We start from the raw sequence: 23,254 nt of genomic DNA, 5'->3' as shown, positions 1-23,254 counted from the left end.
AACTTCTTCTTGCGGCTTCTCCCATTAGGGGTCGCCACAGCGGCTCATCCTTATTCATGATCCGCATGTTCGATTTGGCATGTTTTACGCTGGATGCCCTTTCTAACGCAACCCTCCCCATTTATCCAGGCCTGGTTCTGGCACTAAGAGTGCACTGGCTTGTGCAACCCTAATGGCTGGGGTTGGTTCCCTGACTGGGGCCGGGCCGCAGTGGTGAGAGCGCCTCATCCTAACCACTAGACCACCAGTGGTCTAAACGTAAACTAAGAGACCCAAACCTGTTTCAGTATGGCAATGCCTCTTTGCCCATAACCATGAAAATATGGTTGAGTGCAAGAGCTTACGTGGCCTGCTATAGAGCTCTGACCTCACCCCTACTGAACACCTTTGGGATGAATTGGAAGGCTGAATGAACTCTAGGCCACCAAAATCTACATCAGTACCTGACTTAACTAACACCCTTGTAGCTGAATAAGCACAAAACTCCAAAATCTAGTGGAAAAGAAGAGTGAATTATTATAAAAGCAAAAGGCAACATAATGTGGAACGGGATGTTAAAAAACTACATGCAGATCCTATGACCTTATGATTAGAATAGATTGAATTGAACCTTTATTGTCATGTGCAAGGTACATGTACAGAGCAAATGAAATGCAGTTAGCATCTAACCAGAAGTGCATAAGTGGCCTATTTACAACAAATAACAGTAAGATAAATAGGGTATGAATTCCATATATACAGGGATGAGAGTGATTATTGTACAAAAGGTGCAGTAGGTAATAGTATATGGTATATATAGTAATATACAATATACTGTGCAAAGATTATGCATGGATAGACATGTCAGAATATAATATACTCAAATGACATGATATAGTTGTGTAGAAGTATGCATGTAGGTATAATACAGTATAAATATGAGCGGAATACAGTAATGCAAATGTGAGTTATGGATAGTGCAAAAAAGAAATGTGTAGTGGATATAAGCAGTGCAAAATACACAGAACATGACAATGCAGTATTGAATCAGCTGTTCAGTGCAGTAACAGCCACAGGAAAAAAGTCTATTTGTGTGGCTCTGAGGCACCTGTAGCGTCTGCCCGTGGGGAGATGGGTGAATTGTCTATAGTCGGGGTGAGCGGTATCTTTGATGATGCCCCTCGCCCTTTGCAGACAGCGTTTATCGTAAATGTCCTGCAAGGTGGGAAGCTGAGTGCTGATGATTTGTTGGGCAGTATTCACCACCCTCTAAAGGGCTTTATGGTCCAAAGCAATGCAGCTGCTGTACCACACTGAGATGCAGTTAGTGAGGATGCTCTCAAACAGTAAAAGTTCTCCAGTATCCTTTAGCACAGATCTCCTGAGAAAAAAACAGAGCTAATGTTCCTTCCTGATCAGGATAAAAGAGTTCAGAGACCAGGTGAGATCCTCAGAGTTGTGGAACTTAAAGCTGAGTACACGCTTAATATCTAATATCCACAATGATCTCTTTAGTCTTCTTGGTGTTGAGTTCCATTGTATTGTCCTTACACAATGCTACTAGGTGCTGGATCTCCTCTCTGTAAGCCGTCTCATCATTACCTCTGATCAGGCCTACCACCGTGGTGTCATCTGCAACTTGCTGTTTGAGGCATAGGCAGGTACGCAGTCAAAGATGAAAAGGGAGTATAGAAGAGGAGACAATACACATCCCTGAGGAACCCCATTGATAAAGGTGATACTGGTACAGTGTTCAGTCGGACAGACTGTGGTCTCTTTGTAAGAATGTCCAGGGTCACGTGCAGAGATGTGTGCTGATGTCAAGCTGTTTGAGCTTCAAGATTAGCGTGAAAGGGCTAACTTTAGCTCAAAAGCTAAACTGAAATCAACAAACAACATCCTGGCATAGGTGTAGGGGCAGTCAGGGCAGAATGAAATATCGTGGAAATGACCAGATGTCTACCAACTTTTGTCTATATAATGTATATATAAAATGATCAATACCACAACGAATGATACCACATGAATACTCTAAATCTGGCTTTGGGTGGTCTGACTTAGACATGTCAAAGACTGTGCTGCATTTACTATAGCCCAAAGCCTCCTTCATTATTCAGTGGATAACTTTACTTTGATACTTTATTATTAAGAATTTAAGATTCTTGTAAAGCTTCTCTTTTAGCACGCTCAGGAGTACTGTTGGACTTCAGAGTATGCAGTTGTAAAAGAGTAATGACTCATAAACACTATCCGGTGTCCCCCAGATGATGAAGTGTTTCCTTTTGTGTCTGGTTCCTTTCAAGGTTTCTTCCTCGTGTCGTCTCAGGGAGGATTTTTTCATCATAGTTGCCTCTGGCTTGTTCATTAGTGATTTAAATGTACATCATAAATATGTTTATACAATAAGCAAGGACATTAAGCAAACCGTTTTCCATCCTGCACAATGTATCACATCCTCTCCACACCATATTGTTCAAACAGCAGAAAACCTTTGGTACTAAAGACTAACAGCTCTGGGGTTCTGCTGTAGCCAGGAATTCTACAGGGGGTTGTTCTTTACAAAAGAGGAAAGTGACTCTATTAGTTATGAAATACATTGTTGACACAAGCACTCCAAAGGAGTGACCATCACTCTGATATGAATCAAAGAGCTATTTATCCAAACTCGTTATTTAGACAAGTATATCAGCTGAACATGGTTTGATTAAGTAACAGCAACTTTCGTGATACTACAAACGTTTTTCAGGTCATTAGAAGAAGCAATAGAAATAACTAGAATTTACATTTTCTTGAGAAAGTGCAGCTTGGTGGTGTGAAATGCATCAATGGAGGCCCTTCGTTGTTGGTGCAAAGCATTCAAAGCAGTTCTCTTTCATGTGGCAAGCATTTTGATCTGCGACACATCTATGTTTCCCATTATTTTTCTATGGGGGCGGGTTCACATTTTGTCACTACATTACCCAGCAATCAACTCCCCCGAGTTTGCTGAGTGTTTTGAAATTTACGTGCCCACGTTGTCGTTTTTTTTGTATCCAGTGCTATGCAAAAGTTTTAGGCCACCATTAGATTTTTTGTTTGTGCAATGCTTTAATGACCATACATTATTTCTAAGTCTCTTTAGTAGAATGTGACGAGTAAATACAGGAATATTGTATGTAGTATTTAAATCAATATAATTCATAGACTAAAGTGGCAAGTATTTAGTATTTAATGTGGCCTCCCCTTAAACTTGACAAGAAACCTGGTTTTTGTAAACCTTAATGAAATGAAACCATAACTGTCATCGCTAACACTATTATTTGCTCTGTTATTTCATTTCAAAATAACTGCTGTAAAAAAGGTTTCCTATATCAGGTTTGTATAAGACAAGATTGAGCAATACACATGTTGTATGAGTTTAATTCAATGGCAGCTTTCTTATAAAGTCAACTTTCATTCACATCATTATGTAAATATAACATAAAATCAATCATTTGCATTAGCAAAGCCACTTAACAACAAAGCTGGTGATGGCATACATTTTTTAAAAGCAACACATTTTAAGACGTCATGCAGCAACAGTATGGTACCCAGAAAGCCACAGTCCCCACTGTACTGGGTGTTTTGCTATGTCACATGTCTCATTAGAACATTAAATAGAAAAGAATAAAAGATTTTCGAAAAAGAAAACCAGCATGGAAGAAAGAGTTCAACTTTATATTGGATTGCATAGGCTGGACTGTTGCCAAACTTGTAAAAACAGCTATATGTTTTATTACTAAACCTAAATGGTGGTTAGATAGATAAAAAAGTAGCCATGGAATTTTGTAACAAGTAGAACATTTTAGTGGATCATAACTTTCATCATTTTTGGTTACACCAATAACTAATGGGTTGTAAGTCTTTAGGTCTGGGGTTTTCCTGCAGTCTGACAACCTGCATTGTGATTTCTTTTTACTTTTATTTCTTTTCCTAAGTCCTACCAAGAACTTGCTTCACAAAAGCTCCTTTACAATGACTATAACCGGATGGATGAAGCTCTGTAATAAATAAAAATGTTAGTCTTGACAAATTGTTAATATTCAGTATGACATAATCAAGTTTGCAGTGGAAACAGTAACATCTCTCCACATCAGGGCACATCAGTGACCACTCCTTTTTGTTTATTCCTTTCCCATTATTTCGGTTTATATTGTTATTTCGGGTTTGCATACACCTCTCATATTTATCTGAAGCATTTTCAGCTGCACTGGCAGACATCGTTTGGCATGCAGTAGGGGTATAAGAGTAGGATAACGCCAGATTAGCTTGGATTGGAGCCACTCCTCCACTGCTCCAGCACTGTTTATCACTTTATTTGTCGGGCCCACTGTGGACCTCTTGCTTAACGCTTAAGAGTCAATTAGAAAGGCTTTACGAGTGGCAGACCTCACTAATATGGAGACCGGATCCGAAGGCATGAAATCATGATCCTAATGAAAGAGAAATAAACTCACCAGAGATTCACTTGATGGCACTTCTGAGAAGGGAGAAAACTGAGGTTTAATACATCGAAAAATCGTTTGTGTTTGAATTGTATGATTGAAATTGCAATAATCAAATAGCCACTTAATGGGATGCATTATACTTTGCTTAATTGCAGAAACACACACACACAATAACTGACGATTTACTACTTTAACTCTCTAACCCTAATCTGAACTTCTTTAACCATAAGAAAGCCTTTCACAATTTTATGGAACTTAAAAAGAAAAAAAAATATCATGTATTCTTGTGGGGACATTTGGACCTAAGATGAGGGTCTTGATATTTAATAAAGATTAGTCATTTAATTGAAACATTTTGTTAAATAGCTAATTAAAAATCACCGTTACTCTTGGTTTTATTTGCCAGTGCCAGGCATGAATCAGATTCTGGTCTGAAGATGCATTGTCAAGTAATGCATTGTAAATAGCCATAGAGAGGCTTGTGTGTGCTGTCTGCCTTTTCCTTTTTTTTTTTTTTTTTTTGCTTAGAGCCACAAGAGACAGCGGCAGTAAATTGTCTGTTTCGGAGAAGCACCCAGGTGTTCAGCACACTGCATAACAATAACCTTATGCAAATGCTTAGAAAATATCCAACCAGGACCAGGCAGGAAATCACCCCCGCACATAATCGGTTTAATTACCTACTTACTCCTAGATTTACGTCCAAAGCGATATCCAACTTGTAAGCAGTGAGACGTTTTAGTGTGATAGATTGTATATTATGGAAACCAAAAAAAAAACCTGATGTGAACATGTGACTCGTTCTTCACATTCAGTGCAGCAGCATTTGTGAAAGTGCAGCGTCATAGCTAAAGCTTAATGTAATTCAGGATCTGTTTTTGCACTAAGCTTTTATATAAACAAATGAAGCAGTCTCCAGAGGAAATTCATTTGACATGTGCTGTCAATTACTTATGTATGAACTGTGTGGTAATTGATTGTATATACTGATTTCAGTGGTGCTCCATCTCTGAGTGAAACATTTGTGCCACATTATATTATATCTTTTCATGTTTTAGCCTAGCACTACATATTACTTCGCAATCAAAAAGCAATTTATTTTTATATGACACCTCCTTTCTGATTTCTTCTTTATTCCTTAAATAATTGTAAAATTTCATATAAAAATATATCCACTATTACCTGTCCCTGTGTGAAAAAAGTACCAAGTAGCTTCTCAATTAACAAATTATCTAATCTGAATTGATAATTGGGTTGAATTAGAAAAGGTACACACAGGATTGATTACTCAAAGTTGTGTGTAGCACAAAAGTTGCGTGTAGCATGAAAGTTGTGTGCTGCTTGTTCCCACACCATTCTGCAATCAAATTGGCGATTAAGAAAGAAAGTTATTAAAATAGAACAGGGCTACACTGTCTTTCCCAATGTTCAATTATTGTGCGATTATTTTAAATGGACACAAACTGGAATTAGATTTTTCCCAGAACTGGCCATCTGAGCAGAATTCCTCCAGGAGTGCAGCAGTGACTCATCCAGGAAGTCAAAATAAAAGCCAAACAGATATCTAAGGAACTGTAGACCCGGCTCGCCACAGATAAGGTCAACATTAATGATTCAAGCATCAAAAAAATATCTGGGGACAAAGAGAATCCAAGGGAGAGCAGTGCGAGTATATAAAGGTTGCTCTCACATTTACATTCACATTTATAGAATGAAAAATTGATGAACCCCAAGTCTAATGAAATGATGTTTAGTGAAACATGGGGGTGGTAGTGTAATAATATGTGGATGGTTTCCTGTGTGACTTGCCGTAAGTGACTGAACTGAATTATGCTGTTTGCACTCAGAGTATAATTTAAACTTCAGTCTTAAGATTATGCATAAAGACAATGATCTGAAGCACAAAAGCAAATTTACCTTAGAATTTACCTCAAAAAAGTTTTAGAAGTTGTCAAAATTGGAATTAGATTAGATTAGAACATAAAACTATTGGTCAATCAAAGCAATTCTACAATGAAGAGTGGTCTAAAATTCCTCTAAAGCGATGTGAAAGACTGATTTCCTGTTATCTGAAACTTTGGTTTGCAGTTCTTGCACAGACAGTGGAGCTTTTTTACAAGGACAATTCCGGTTTTTTTTTTCCTTCAGTAAATTAAACAATCACTCGTGTATTGCGTTTCCTTTTAATTTTAAATGAGAGCTTAAAAGGATAAAGCGTGACTAAATATAAGTAAAGGAAAGCCGATTTTTCACAGCATAGGACTCTTTGTAATGGTGTAATGCAATGCCTGTATCTATATTTATATTTAGACTCAAATCTGCAGTAGTGTGGCCTAAACCTGGAAAGGTTTATTTTATCCTGTGTGTGTGTGTGTGTGTGTGTGTGTGTGTGTGTGTATATATGTGTGTGTGTGTGTGTGTGTGTGTGTGTGTGTGTGTGTGTGTGTGTGCATTATTTTGGTATTAAACAAGAACCCTGTCACTGTGTCTCTGTATAACCCCAACACTGTCAGAATAGTGTGTGACTTCTCTGTCTCCTGGCAGTTCCTACACCTCAGCTACATTACTTGACTTGCTTGTCTCAACTAGAGATGTGTGCAGAACTGTTTTTACCCCTGTATTTGCAGTTATTTGTTTGTACCTGCAGACACGATTTTCCACTTGGCTCCAAAATTATAATCTGACAACCCACTTTATACTTAAACAAATACAGTAAACACACTGCACCTGTTTTTGAATGAATATCATCTGTTTCTATATGCAAAAAGAACCTACGCTCTGCAAGGTCCTAGGCATTCTGTGTATGATTCATTGCACTTTTTAGCATTTTGCAATACAAGTTTTTGTGACAAACACAAGGGATGATGTCATTAGAGCAGAATCACAGAGCCACACACACACACACACACACACACACACACACACACACACACACACACACTCTCTCTCTCTCTCTCTCTCTCACACACACACACACACACACACACACACACACACTCTCTCTCTCTCTCTCTCTCTCTCTCGCTCTCTCACACACACACACACACACACACTCTCTCTCTCTCTCTCTCTCTCTCTTTTCTCACACACACACACACACACACACACACACACACACACACACACACACACACTCACTCGCTCACTCTCTCTCTCTCTCTCTCTCTCTCTCTCTCTCACACACACACACACACACACACACACACACACACACACACACACACACACAATGAACAGTCAAACACACTACTGAGAGCTATTAGACTGCAAAAAAGGATGAGTGCTGCAAAAGAGCAGGGAGTGAAAATGTATGTGAGATGGAACCAGTACACACAGAAAGCCTGTGTGTAGTTGTGTTAATGCTATGGTATTGTGATAATGCTAATGTTCGCATTTTCTAGAAAAATTGTGCACCAGGAACGTTTGTAATTTGTATAGTCATATGGATTGATTACATCTCGCATCATCATCATATATTTAATTAACAACATATTAAATTTTTTTGTCCATATCATGCAACTCTACATGATACTCTACTCTATGGCAAGCCACCACAAGTTCTCATCACAGTCTTTCATATCCACGTGTCTGATTTTTGACTGTTGACTGTCACTCAACATAGGGTGTATAATTATTAATGGACTAGAATTTCTAGTTGATAGATATAGACAGATATAATTATATCAGTGCACTGCACACATTCAGGAATGTTCGGATGAATAATCATTTGATTTACTATGCCCACGAATGTTCACGAATACCTTTACTTACTTTCGTTCGTAACTTTTGCTGTTACTTTTGTGTAAACTAGAACGGCACCATCACTAGTGGGCATAAGTAAGAAAAAAAAAAAAATATATATATATATATATATATATATATATATATATATATATATATATATATATATTTTTTTTTTTTTATATATATAAAATATAAAATACCCAGCACATTATAATTTTTTTCTCTAATGGCATCACAGGGCAGTGTAACAGACTCTGAGGAAAATGCTATTTGTCCTCTTTTACGTACATAAGCTGACAGTTTCTTAACCTTGTGACAGTTCCTTATCACATAAGTTTATAATTAATCTTAGCTACAGATTTACACAGGAATCAATCATGTTCACACAATGTGCCTGTTGTACCTGTTTCTTGGTAACTTCTAGCAAATTGACTTGGGTCTAGTTTCCAAAATATGCCAAATCAGGCATAACATTAGGACCACCTGCCTAATATTTTGTTAGTCCTGCTTTTGCTGCCAAAACAGTCCTGACTTGTAAAGCATTAACACCATTAACTTGTTTAGCAATTTGAGCTACAGGAGCTCGTCTGTTGGATCGAACCACACGGGAGATTCTTTGCTCCCCATGTGCATTAATGAGCCTTGGCTGCTTATGACCCTGTCACTGGTTCACCAGTGTTTTTTCTTTGGTCCACTGTAAATCGGGAACAGCCCACAAGAGCTGCAGTTTTGGAGACGCTCTAAACCAGTCGTCTAGCTTTCACAATTTAGCCATTGTTAAAACTTGCACAAAACCTTACGCTTGCTCATTTTCCTGTTTCTAACACATCAACTTTGAGGACAAAATGTTCATTTGCTGTGTAATAAATCCCACCCACTAACATGTGCCATGATGAAGAGATAATCAGTGTTATTTACTTCACCGGTCATAATGTTATGTCTGGTCTGTGTACAGACTTGTATTCTCATTTAAACTACACAAGATTACAATAGATTCAGTATTGATTTGACACTCTAATGCTAATGCCAAACTACCAGCTGATTCTCTCATACCATATAAAAATATGAAAAATATGAAATATGCATCACACTTTAAGAAAAGTAATATCTTTCCATATACTGTATAAGCTCACAGATGTCTTTGATTGCCTTGTTCTTCCGATGGCTTTGTCTGGATTTTAAACCCGGGAGTCATTTGCAGTATATTATCGACTGCCTTGTCTATTGATTATACACAGTGAACTGGTTGTCCATTAAGGCTAATTTATTTACTTAAATCTAAACCACTTTAACAGCAGTGTGATGGAGAAAGCACATATGAAATATAATATATTTTAATAAACATGACTGAACATACACTGGCCTAGTAAAGTACAAATGCTAAAATAAAATGAGACATTGAGCAGGAAGGTAGGTATTGTTTTTTGATTCATATGAAAAAGTTTGCGAATAACAATAAAAAAAACAGAAAAACCTGTCTTCGTATTTGCAATCGTTTTTGGATGAGACGCCATGCTAAAATAATGATTTCATAAGTAACTGAGTGCACAATCCACAATTTCTCCGTTACTTAATGTGTAATGTTTTTAATGATTTTATTTCAGCTAAAATGTATAACTAGATAACTGGATAACCAACCGATTGGTATTTTTCAGGCGCTTTTGTTCTGTGAGAAATCTGAAATAGTTCCCTATACCTTTTCACTGCTATTTAACAAGCCTCAGTGGGTCAGCCTCGGCCCTCGCTTGCTTTTCTTAGCTGATCAGATAACGTGCATAAGGACTCTGCCGGGATTTGCATCGCTGGCCGCACATCAGCTTGCAGAGTTCAAGAGAAAGTAGGGCTGTCGTCTCATTATTTAGAAAAAGCACAAGCCTTGCACACGAGGCCAGCATAAATATAAAGGCGTGCATGAGTTAGGGTTGATATTTTGACAAAATGTCATCATGACCACTTGAGCAAAATGTGCAAGCATTAACATTAAGAAGCATTGTCTTCATTTCCGTGTTTCAAAAATGCAATTTTAGAAACGCTGTTTTTCAGAAACGATGTCATAAAAACATTCGGCCTGCTAAAGCTTTTAATCCTGTTAAATGTTGTTTATGCCATGCACCGCGCCTCAGCCAAGAAAAGAGAATCTATCTGATGTGACTTTGCGTTGTAAACGTTATTGTCTCAGCATTATGAGTAATGATAGGACGATTGCTACATGCTCTGCTGGAAGTCAGGCATTTTGAAATGATCCCTGCCCTAGATGATACTAGGTTTTTCCCCTGCCTCTTCATATTGTAGAGTGTTTTCAAAGCCTTTGATGGAAAGATGAGTGCGAAAGTCATGCCTCCAGTATGCGGCATCAAAAGTGGTAGCAGGGATTTTGGGCCTTGTGACTGACAGCTTGAAATAGGAATGAAGCAGCTGGCTATTCATTCCAGATGTTGAGTCAGTTTGAGGTGAGCAAGCCTGTCTGGTCTTATTGCTTGAACTCTGTCAGTTAATTTCAAAAGTGTTTTTAGGATTAATGCAGTTCCTCTTCCTGGATTTAGATTTGAAACTGTACTGAAGTACTGAAGCTTAAACTGAAAGAGATATTTTTTTAATACATTAATATAAAACCTACAATTATCCCTTTTGAAAAAAATGAGGAAAAAACACTGCCAGCACTGTCATGGCCAATGGTAAGTGTAAAATCTGGTTATAACAGTTCCTCAAACCCATCTACATTATCTACACAAGTTCATAATAATTCTTGCAAGAAAGTTACCAATAACTGTGAGGGTAAATTAGATTACCGTATTTTTCGAACTATAAGCCGCTACTTTTTTCCCACGTTTTGAACCCTGTGGCTTAAACAACGAAGCAGCAAATTTTATGAATTTTTTCCTGGGTTTTTCCCGGTTTCACAAACTTCAAGCCAAAAAACTGAACCCCATAACATTAGACCAATGAAATTTCCGAACGGAAACGAAAAAAACGCACCTCACCTGTGTTCTAAGCTGCACGGCTTCTGGAGAAAAAAGTTTTTAAACGCACGACGATGCCAAAAGATAAACTCCCGAAAGAAATAGTTGTGAAAGGAAGGAGGAAGACAGTGAACAATGACTTACTTGGTAGGCTACTGTTTAGATACAAGCCGTTGTAACGCGTTGAGTCTGGGTGAAGGGAGAGCTCGCTAGCTCCAGTTGCAACAGAAATCATATAAGCACAGACAGGTTTCCAAAACTCGTGCTTTTTTATTTTTCTTGGCAACAGCGTTACGGGTTAGTCAAAGAAACTTAGAAATCAGCATCAGAAAATAATAAGGACATATTCCTCGGTCTCCACACATGCAGTAATACCGGAAAATGCAGTGGCATGCTATTCCCAAAATACCGCTATGCTCCTAAAGGAAGCGCAACATATTTCCCCCGTTACACCGTGTGTAACGTGTCTTTCGTTAAAGCCTGTGTAAAGTACATTAGTGTAGTTCAGTGGGTGCGTCTTATATATGGGTGCGCTTTATAGTCTAGAAATTACGGTAGATTAGATTAAAACGTTCAAGTTTATGGTGTTGTACTTCGTCTTTTTTTGTCCCATGAGTTTGATACAGTGGTCAAACTCTACACACATCTGTTAAAATTGCAGGTTTGTGTGATGCCAAAAAAATAAAAAAGGCAAAACAATCAGATTCAGAGTCTGGATAACCTGGTTGCATAACTGTGGATGCCAGAAACTTTGTTAAACCACTATTTGCTTGTAATACAATACTCAGTGGCTTATACGAGTTTTTAGCAAAATAATATTTTAACAGTTTAATATCACAACCTCTAAAATTCTCCAGATCTATAAAATTGCAAGGGAATCTCTTGTGCACAGCTTCTTGTCATTGTTCCACAGGTTTTTGCTGACTTAGATTTGGGTTGGTAAAGTGCGTGAAGGCGAAATTTCATTTCTAGCTGTTTAAAAGTGGCCTGATGGCATTGTGTTTATAAAAACTGGTGGCCTGATGGTGTTTGTAGGTATGATTTTCTTTATTTTGAATAGAGCCCCACTGTCAGCTGAAGGGAAGCCAATCCCATGATGCTGACATTACCACTGTTCATCATGGGCATAGTGTTCTTTGGATGATAAGCTATTTCATTTTTGCAGTAATGTTTTGCATTATGCCCAGAAACTTGGCCTAGAACACATTTTACCACATGGTTTGGACTGACTTAGGTGGGCTTAAGTGGTGAAAATGCTTCCATCTAGCCACCATGCTTTATAATGCAGAAATGTGAGTAAAAGCTTAGAACATTTTTCTATTCCTTTCTGATACTATTTAATATGAGCTCCTGCACATGCTTTGTAAGCTCTTTGTGAACCATGTCTTCATCAGTTTGACAAAACCAATAAATTAACAAGAAAATCATTCGAAAACAACTGACATTTATTTTTGGGTCTATCCGAATCACTGACAGGTGACACGTGACACTGATGATTATGAGTATGAACATGATAGTTAATTCCAAGCACAGTGACATGGAAGGTGTTTACAATGACAGTATTCAACCGGCTTTTCGCAAGTTTTTTTTCTTGTTATTCCCCTTTTTCCCCCCACTTGTGTCACCTGTTAATTGTGGAAAACACAATCTGACTAAAATCTGACACACAAAAAAAAAAAAAAAAACAGGGAAGTGGTAGCTAAGTGGATAAGGTGTTGGACTTTGGATTGGCAGGTCATGATTTCAAATTCCAGCACCTCCATATTGCCATTGCTGGGCCCTTGAACAAGGCCCTTAATCCTCAGTTGTTCAGCTGTATGATTGATATAACTGTAAGTTGCTCTGGATAAGTGCATCTGCCAAATGAAGTAACCAGGGGTGTGTAAACTTTTTATATCTACCGCAAGAAGCTCATGGAACAAACAAAGACCAGGTCAATCATCTGGATGTCATTTTTACACCACAAAAGCATGCCGTTTATACTGTGTGTAGAGTGTAGAACGTTTATATCCACTGCCTTCCCGCTCACAACCGCATGAAAATATATTATCTAGCTTCACTTGCTATAGACATCTCAATTAGATCCCCTGTGTCTTCAGTTCATGTATGTATATTATATCTGTTTTCTGTAATGTATTAGTATTTTCTCTGCCCCTACTTTGAATAAACTGATAAGCAAGAGTAAATATGAGTCATGAGAAACAGCCACAGTCTTTTAACCTTTACCTTAGCTATGTCTAGTTTTTCCCCAAAATTGATCATTTTGAAAATCGCAGTCATGTGACCATGCTGTAGTCAGCCACAGATATGGCATCAGCACTCTGGCAGCTCAGTGAAGGGTGCAAATTCCAGGGTGCAGGTGTCAGCGATCGTAACCTAGCTAGAGATTTGCCACAACATATTTATGTCTCTAGGTTGGATTTATAAGCTTGTACATGGAGAGATGTTCCATGGGTCATTGTTCCATGTGCTTTAAAAGATCACAGAATCTGATGGTTTTATTGTTAGCCAAATGTATTTCCCAGTCAAGAAAACAAATGAATGAAAAGTCCAAATGCAAAGAGAAGCTCCAATGTCATTACGGCCTCTAGAGGCGAATCACTGCTGCCACGTGCGGTTTGTTTTTACCAGTGGTGGGCCGTCAGGGCCAGCAAGGCCTTCTCTGCTGGCCTAAACACTATCAGAAGCACTGACCTACATTTACAACCTAAATTCTAATATTTGTTCCATTAAATTTTATTATTTATTCCCAACAGTTTATTCTCTTCTTTTCGTAGCGTTTCTCTTGGCTGCACTGCTTCCAGGACGTGTATGTGGATGTTTGATTTTTTTGTCCAATCAGATTTCAGCCTCTATGTGCTGCCATGTCAATTTAATCTGCCCAGGGCCTTTACACTCAGTAGTGCTGGCTGATGTACCTTACACTAAATTAGCAATAGGTCTGTATCTTTAACCAATCAGATTTCAAAAGCTAGCTTGCCCCGAAAAGCGTCAGCATTTTTCCATCCTCTGATTGGTTGGTCAGAGGAAAACTGTTACAGACAAGTTCGACTAGCAAAACACCTCTGCACATATTAATACATCTGAGTTACACTTTTTTACACCCACAATGGCTGACGGAGGAAGAGAAAATGATTTGGTCTTGGACATACTTAAAAATCAATTTTCAAGGCGAACTTTTCCAGAAAAGCTAGACATTGTGAGGAGAGGTCGGCCAACCCCGGAGCTCGCTAGCTTGTCTCAGCCCGGAAAAGGGTTTCCTCGTAGGCACTTCCGGACCAGTGCCTACGAGTGGTACCACTGGCTTACAGCCTCTGAGAAGGGGTGCAAATTATATGAGTATGCATTATGAGTATGTATCTCAGGTGAGTAGGTTGTATTTTATTTACATTTTTTTATGTTTTTGTCATGTTATTAGACAACTATTGATTCTGAACTGCTCCAGGTGATGTAGGTGGCACAGTTGTGGTTGTAGTGTAGAGGTTTAAAGTTGTCTTAACTGGGTTTCTCGCTTTAGTAAAAATGGTATTTACCCTATATATGTGAAATGCATGTCTCTGTCTGTTATGCCACGTGTTGATATATTGCGTTCTTGTAAAGTGTTGATGGTTTCTATAATCGCAACTTGATAGTGGTGGTATTAAGAGGTGGATTAAGTTGGGTAAGTCCCCTCTGAAAGCCCAGGTACCAAATGCATGGCCTGCCATTGGTTTTTACACGTGAGATTGCACGCTGCACAGAGAGTGACTATATTATATTTATTATTTAAAATGTTTTATTTATACAATTATATTTATAAATTAATATATTCATATTTATTTCCTTTAGCACATTTTCATGATTCAGTACTGTTTAAAATTTATTTTTGTAATAAAGTCCAGTACTATTTCTTTTCTTTTTTTAAATCCAGCATCCATTTAAAATCCATTTATTGGTTGATGAAGCGGTTATCGGCAAGTACGATCCAACCAAGCTAACGGTATCGATAAAATCCCTATCAGTCAACCTCTGGTTAAGATTTGGGGAAAGTCTGACTTGTGTTCTTACTGAAGAGCATTCTGGTGTAATTTCTAACCCATGACCCTGTTGCCTGTTTACTGGATATTCCTTCTTTGGACAATTTTGGCAATACTAGAAACACCTGAAAAACACAGGCTGTTTTGAAAAGATGCTCAGACACCGTTGTCTAGCCTTTACAATTTTACATTGTCAAAGGTTCTTACACTTTTTTATCTTGTGTATAATATAAGCTCCTGGACAGTCATTATAATGTTGATTGGAGCATATATTTCTTTGTGTATGTATTTTTTCTGATGCATTTTTGTTTGTATAAGTCAATAATCCTCCATTTAGAATTTTTGCTATGAAATTGTAGCTGCTAAGTGGGTTCTTAGCAGCTGGCAGGAACATTTCTCTTCAGAAAACTATATATAGTCGAAAATTTGACCTAATGACAGGTTTTCCAGAGTACAAGCCTCATAGACCACTTTAGAGCAATTTAAAAGCACGTTATATCCGAGCTCTATGTGAAATAAGCCATGGATTCAAGGTATTTTGACTGCTTTTTCTGTTGCTGCCTAACCCTTATGGATTTTTGAGTCCGCTCAGACATGATGGAGCCCACGCTGACCTTATTTAGTTGATAATAACTTTCATGGAATGGCATGTTTTCTGCTGAAATAAGGATTTGAAAGAGCCTAATCCACAAGCAGTGGTGCATTTTCTATTGATTACTCACTTAATCTTACCAAAAAGACATGTACTTCTCTGGATGCGTTCCTTCTTTCAACCTTTGATCGTTTGCACAGGTTCATATCCTCCTGTTCTGCTGAAGCACACTACACTGATTTAAAAAAGTGTGTACTTTTGCGTTTGTGTGCGTCCGTGCGCATGTGTGTGAAAGATTTTTATGAGCCTTGTTGTTTCGGGAAATAAAGTTGGAGTGTATGAGTGTACTCTGCAAAGCATAGGTCATTGTTTTATTGACTAGTGTTGCTCTTCTTAGACTTAGAACAACCTCCTGCGGGGTCCTTCAAGGACACATGAGGCGAGTCTTGTCTTTATACTCCTCTGCACATGTGGGAAAACATTTCCATATGTCTTCACACTGCCTGCCGTGGGGGCATCTCATGTGCTAGCAGATGTGATACTGAAAAAATAATTGACTGGGTAATATGAGTGGGTAACATCTAAGATATAAAAGATTGACTTATGGTATAAACAAATATACCTGCTTTACAAGTGCTTTTAATAAAACATGAAGACAATTACTGTGTACATGTGAACTCTCGAAAAACATGGAAGTACATGGAAACTGGATACAAATGCACAGTTTTTAATATAAACTTGTGATTGTAACATGGAACTAAGAAAACACCCACATTATAACAAGAATAGCCAAACGCACGATTAAATAGATGCAAGAAACAGGAACATGGACATAAACCATTACTACATGCAAAGTATTTCTCTAAATAAGAACATTACCATTCCACATTATGCCCCTGCTGAAGAGATCTTTGCTCTTCCACTTGCCTCCATTGAGGACATTGTAGCTCTGGCTCTACTTAGGTCATTGTTGCCCAACTTCATGTTTCATTTGAGGTCATTGCTCTTCCTCCACATAAGACATTGTGGCTAAGCCTCCCACCACTGTGTCCACTTGCTCTCATCTTTACTGAAAACATTGTTGCTCTTCTGCCCGGCCAATTCTGCAGAGGATGCCGTTGCCATGCCTCCAACCCCGTTTGCAGACATTGTCATGCTGTCGCTAATAAGGACATTACAGGTGTTACCTTCTTGAATACCTTGTTAGTAGTGGTCTAGGATGTTCTTTATGCCTACATCATCAAGCCGTATGTCAGAGCAACAATGCTTATCTCAATGTTAATGAGAGGTCCTGCCATAAATTCTCTCTCTTTCATTTAGATTTTGTTTTCTTAACCTTGTTAATTTGCCTTAGGTCATTGTACATTCATGCTATTTTGGTCTTTGTTTCTTGCTTTTCCACTCATCGTGCATTTTGCCATTCTAGATATGACGCACTCTCTTTATTAATTGTGTGTTAAAAATACATTTATTTATTTAAACCTTTGAGTATTAGTGTCAAGTCTCCAGTTTCCAGTGAAACAATTCGTTCAGCATTCTTGACTCACTGCTGGTTCATATAATTAATGAGCTAAATAGGACAAAAAATCTATTTGTTGATGCTGTTCATTTAATGCCTTTGGAATTATTCACAATGAAATAAACATCTAAGATTTTTTTTCTCTCAGAATTAAGTCCCAAAGTAGTATTGAACTGGAGTTGTCTCTGTGATTAAAAAAAGAAAGAAACTTGAGCCTCTTTTGTGCTCATTCCTACACCTCATATCATCCTGTCAATCTTCAAAGATAAAGCTGTCAGCTGATGACAGGAATCTAATGAATGCAGGAGAATGCCCAAAGAGGGTGCAGGGGGCATCGAAGAGGTGGTGTTTGATGGATTACACTGAGATCTGCTATGCTGATGTTAACACTCAAGTGTCCACTGGGTACTTCGCAAGCAAAGTGTTCTGCTTCATTGTGTTGACACAGTGAGGGTTTATAATTCGGTTGTTTTGACTAATAGCTAAGAAAGCCGGTGGTGGCGGCGCAAAGAGTGAGACTTGCTGTGTGTTGTTTGGATTAGTTCGGCTTTTAGCATCATGCCAGCAAAAGTGTGTACTTTTGCGTTTGTGTGCGTCCGTGCGCATGTGTGTGAAAGATTTTTATGAGCCTTGTTGTTTCGGGAAATAAAGTTGGAGTGTATGAGTGTACTCTGCAAAGCATAGGTCATTGTTTTATTGACTAGTGTTGCTCTTCTTAGACTTAGAACAACCTCCTGCGGGGTCCTTCAAGGACACATGAGGCGAGTCTTGTCTTTATACTCCTCTGCACATGTGGGAAAACATTTCCATATGTCTTCACACTGCCTGCCGTGGGGGCATCTCATGTGCTAGCAGATGTGATACTGAAAAAATAATTGACTGGGTAATATGAGTGGGTAACATCTAAGATATAAAAGATTGACTTATGGTATAAACAAATATACCTGCTTTACAAGTGCTTTTAATAAAACATGAAGACAATTACTGTGTACATGTGAACTCTCGAAAAACATGGAAGTACATGGAAACTGGATACAAATGCACAGTTTTTAATATAAACTTGTGATTGTAACATGGAATTAAGAAAACACCCACATTATAACAAGAATAGCCAAACGCACGATTAAATAGATGCAAGAAACAGGAACATGGACATAAACCATTACTACATGCAAAGTATTCTCTAAATAAGAACATTACCATTCCACATTATGCCCCTGCTGAAGAGATCTTTGCTCTTCCACTTGCCTCCATTGAGGACATTGTAGCTCTGGCTCTACTTAGGTCATTGTTGCCCAACTTCATGTTTCATTTGAGGTCATTGCTCTTCCTCCACATAAGACATTGTGGCTAAGCCTCCCACCACTGTGTCCACTTGCTCTCATCTTTACTGAAAACATTGTTGCTCTTCTGCCCGGCCAATTCTGCAGAGGATGCCGTTGCCATGCCTCCAACCCCGTTTGCAGACATTGTCATGCTGTCGCTAATAAGGACATTACAGGTGTTACCTTCTTGAATACCTTGTTAGTAGTGGTCTAGGATGTTCTTTATGCCTACATCATCAAGCCGTATGTCAGAGCAACAATGCTTATCTCAATGTTAATGAGAGGTCCTGCCATAAATTCTCTCTCTTTCATTTAGATTTTGTTTTCTTAACCTTGTTAATTTGCCTTAGGTCATTGTACATTCATGCTATTTTGGTCTTTGTTTCTTGCTTTTCCACTCATCGTGCATTTTGCCATTCTAGATATGACGCACTCTCTTTATTAATTGTGTGTTAAAAATACATTTATTTATTTAAACCTTTGAGTATTAGTGTCAAGTCTCCAGTTTCCAGTGAAACAATTCGTTCAGCATTCTTGACTCACTGCTGGTTCATATAATTAATGAGCTAAATAGGACAAAAAATCTATTTGTTGATGCTGTTCATTTAATGCCTTTGGAATTATTCACAATGAAATAAACATCTAAGATTTTTTTTCTCTCAGAATTAAGTCCCAAAGTAGTATTGAACTGGAGTTGTCTCTGTGATTAAAAAAAGAAAGAAACTTGAGCCTCTTTTGTGCTCATTCCTACACCTCATATCATCCTGTCAATCTTCAAAGATAAAGCTGTCAGCTGATGACAGGAATCTAATGAATGCAGGAGAATGCCCAAAGAGGGTGCAGGGGGCATCGAAGAGGTGGTGTTTGATGGATTACACTGAGATCTGCTATGCTGATGTTAACACTCAAGTGTCCACTGGGTACTTCGCAAGCAAAGTGTTCTGCTTCATTGTGTTGACACAGTGAGGGTTTATAATTCGGTTGTTTTGACTAATAGCTACGAAAGCCGGTGGTGGCGGCGCAAAGAGTGAGACTTGCTGTGTGTTGTTTGGATTAGTTCGGCTTTTAGCATCATGCCAGCAAATGTGTGTATATTTGACGTTCTGTGCCTGTTATGCGGGCTCTTTATGGGTCAGTGGACTTAATAGCGGTGATGCTTAGTTGTTGTATATATTACTGTCAGTAAGTGAGAAAACCCGTGGCATTAAAAGCTGACTGACTTAAATATCAAAAATATACAGTATATATTTTTGAAACAATGTATTATACCGCAGCACAATTCAATTCCCAAATCTGATTGGTAAAAAGGTATGACAGTGGTATTAATTGCAAAGCAAATCTTGTTTATTTTGTGCTCATTCTAGTATAGTAAATTCACAAGCATTCTGTGTCTGTGAGGTTTTTTGTCAGAAAAGCTTTAACATCTATGTAAAGAGGTCTCCACTATCAGCTTGTAACAGTCAGATTTCTCTGACAGAATGCACTGTTTGTCTTATTGAAATCAAAACATTAAAAAATAATATATAATGTATAGAATTACATATGTATACATTGCATATAATATGTAATATATAACATATTTAACACACCCTACACACCCACACACACACACACACACACACACACACACACACACACACACACACACAAACGTATATGGATTCTCATACTAAATATATGCCATAGTTTGGAAAATATTTGGATGTATGACCAAGTATTTTTGTGCCAAATACACTCCTTCCGGGTTCGTATAAATGACTTTATGAAGGGCCGAATTCGTATAGGCACTTGTCAGAGGAGTGGTAGTTCAGTGTTTACTGATCGGAAGGTCATGGGTTCAAGCCCCGGTATTGCCAAGCTGCCACTCTTGGGCCCTTGAGCAAGGCCCTCTGACCCCAGGTTCCGAGCAAAATAGGATATGCAAAGAAACTAATTTCACTGTGCTGTAATGTATATTACTGTGCTTCATTCAGTTATAGGTAAGTCATTGGCCGCGTTTCACAGGACTCCGAAAAAGTGTGTTATTAATTGTGTAGGAAGGAGAACCTTGCATAGTACTTACTGTCGTTGCTGCTGTTATTTCAGACTCGGGATCTGATTCTGGAACAAATATTTACGGCTGGATCTGCTTTTTAGCCATAGTTCAACATTAAAGACTCTTTGGAGATATAAAGGATGCAATACTACATATATATATATATATATATATATATATATATATATATACACACACTGATAAAATGTGTCTGTTTTTTAATAAATAAAATTAAGAATTTTCTTTTCTTCTCTTCTCTTCTCTTCTTCTCTTCTCTTCTCTTCTCTACTCTTTTCTTTTCTTCTCTTCTCTTTTCTTTTCTTTTCTTTTCTTTTCTTTTCTTTTCTTTTCTTTTCTTTTCTTTTCTTTTCTTTTCTTTTCTTTTCTTTTCTCAATTCCACTAATGTTAAGTCTTTTTAAAAGAAAATCAGAATCTGATCAAATATCTGATCCTGTCAGCTTTTCTTGTACTTTTCCTATTGTTTCAGCAGGCATATTGAAATCAAAGATTTTATCTACTTCAACGATTCCTATTTTAAACCTCAAACTGTGGGTCCAGGTGTCAGCTCTGCTAATAAGACGAGACTTTCACTGCAACCGCATGGCGAGGCCCAGTCCTGGAATGTGCCGTTTTCATTTCCATCCTGTCGTGCTCATTTTCCTGAAGAATGTTCTCTATGATTGCTTTCAGATGGCAAGGTGGAGGTGACCAAGGAGGGCATGAAGCTGTGCACTATGGGACCAGGCAAAGTGTTCGGCGAGCTGGCCATCCTCTACAACTGCACACGCACTGCCACTGTTCAGAGTGAGTAAGCATGGCACATTGAAGCGCTACCCAGAATTCCTAGCAAGTGATTCATGGTATAAATGGAAGCACATGCCATTTGTGAGTTTATTCTTAGAAAGAAGTCAATGATTTTGAAAAGAAGCAGTGCATATGCATATTTCTTAGGAACACCTATACACCTAGACATTTATACAGTTTTTTAATAAGCCGATCATGTGGCGGCAGTGCATGGCATAATATCATGCAGAAACTGTATAGGTCAAAAGCATCTGGTGAAGTTCACATCAAACATCCGAATGAAGATAACATTTTATCTCTGTGACTTTGATCTTGGCATGGGTCTTTCAGATGGGCTGGATAAAGTATGTCATAAACTTAAATCTCCTAAGATTTTCACACCCAACAGTAATTTGAGTTCACACAGAATGGTGCAAAATCTAAAAATAAAAAATACAGTTCTGTGATGAAAAAACTGATATGAGAGGTCAGAGCAAATCAGCCACATTGGTTTGATCTGGCAGGAAGAATATATAAACTCAAATAATCACATTTTACAACCATGGTGAAAAGAAAAGCATCTCATCATCAACTATACAGGCTGGGTGAGCCTATGACAGATGTAAACTCCTGTTCTAGGTTCACAGGAGTGGAACCCAATGTAGTCTTCTGCTGTTTTAACTGAAGTTTAGTTCATTCTAAGATTTTTCTCTGCTCACCATGGTTGTAAAGAGTTCTTAGTTGAGTTGACTTCCTGTCAGTCTGGCAATGCTTTTCTGATCTCTCTCATAAATGTTCCAGCCTTCAGACCCTCCGGTTGCAGGGCTTTTTGTTTTGCAATAGCAGTTTCTAAAATTCTCAAACCCTCCCATCTGGCATTAACATCCACAGCATGTTTAATCACACTGTCTCTACATTATGGGTTGTATAATGCGAACAAGAAGCTGAAGCTATAAAACGATTGTAAAACTCTTGATCTTGACCTGATTTCAGCTGCATTAATGTGACAGTTATGTTGTTATTTCTGTATGTATATATATATATATATATATATATATATATATATATATATATATATATATATATATATATATATTGTATTATTCATTTAAAGTAGTAAATAAAACATTAATGACAAGTAATTCACAATTTTTGTTGAGTTTACAGTACATGTACAGTTTCCCTTGAAAAAGAAACCATCAAAAGAGTAAAAACCTTGCAATTTTTTTGTTACCCGCAAAAAAATATAAATATATATGACTACATGGGCCAGCCTTCGCTCCCCACGTGCATCAATAAGCCCATGACCCTGTTACGGTTCATTACTGTACCCCCCTGGACCCATTTTTATAGATAATGACCACTGCAAAAACCCCACAAGAGCTGCAGTTTTGGAGATGCTCTGACCCAGTCATCCAGCCATCACAATTAAGACCTTGTAAAACTTGCATAAATCTTAACATACATACATACATACATACATACATACATACATACATACATACACGTATTGAAAATCCCCTACAACTTAATGAATTGACTCTGTCACCATGGAAACTTGCACATATTCTTTTGCTGTTCTTTTGGTAATGTTGTTCCAGCAGTTACTTTACGAGAGTTACTATGGAAACACACACACACACACACACACACACACACACACACACACACACACACACACACACACACACAAACTAGCACATCCCTGCTAGGAATATTGACATCTGGATTGATATAACAGCATACTGCTTTTCCACTTGGCTTTTTCAGTTTTATTCTTACAATTTTTTCTACTCTAAATGTATTTAATACACAAGCATTCCCATGCTAAAAG

At 38.0% G+C, this 23,254-nt stretch overlaps 1 protein-coding gene across 2 annotated transcripts in view; it reads left to right on the top strand.

Annotated features, from left to right (window-relative positions):
* The window catches only part of prkg1b (protein kinase cGMP-dependent 1b), a 201,671-nt gene that overhangs the window by 33,964 nt on the left and 144,453 nt on the right, over window positions 1-23,254 (top strand). For both annotated transcript variants that reach the window (XM_046853942.1, XM_046853941.1), the window contains exon 3: window positions 21,328-21,441. In XM_046853942.1, the coding sequence (XP_046709898.1) occupies window positions 21,328-21,441 (114 nt within the window). The remainder of the gene's footprint in view (window positions 1-21,327; window positions 21,442-23,254) is intronic.

This window comes from Silurus meridionalis, chromosome 7 (assembly GCF_014805685.1).
Source record: "Silurus meridionalis isolate SWU-2019-XX chromosome 7, ASM1480568v1, whole genome shotgun sequence".
NCBI classification, from domain to species: domain Eukaryota; kingdom Metazoa; phylum Chordata; class Actinopteri; order Siluriformes; family Siluridae; genus Silurus; species Silurus meridionalis.
Note: the sequence above shows the minus strand (reverse complement) of the source record. Positions and strands in the feature narration are given on the sequence as shown.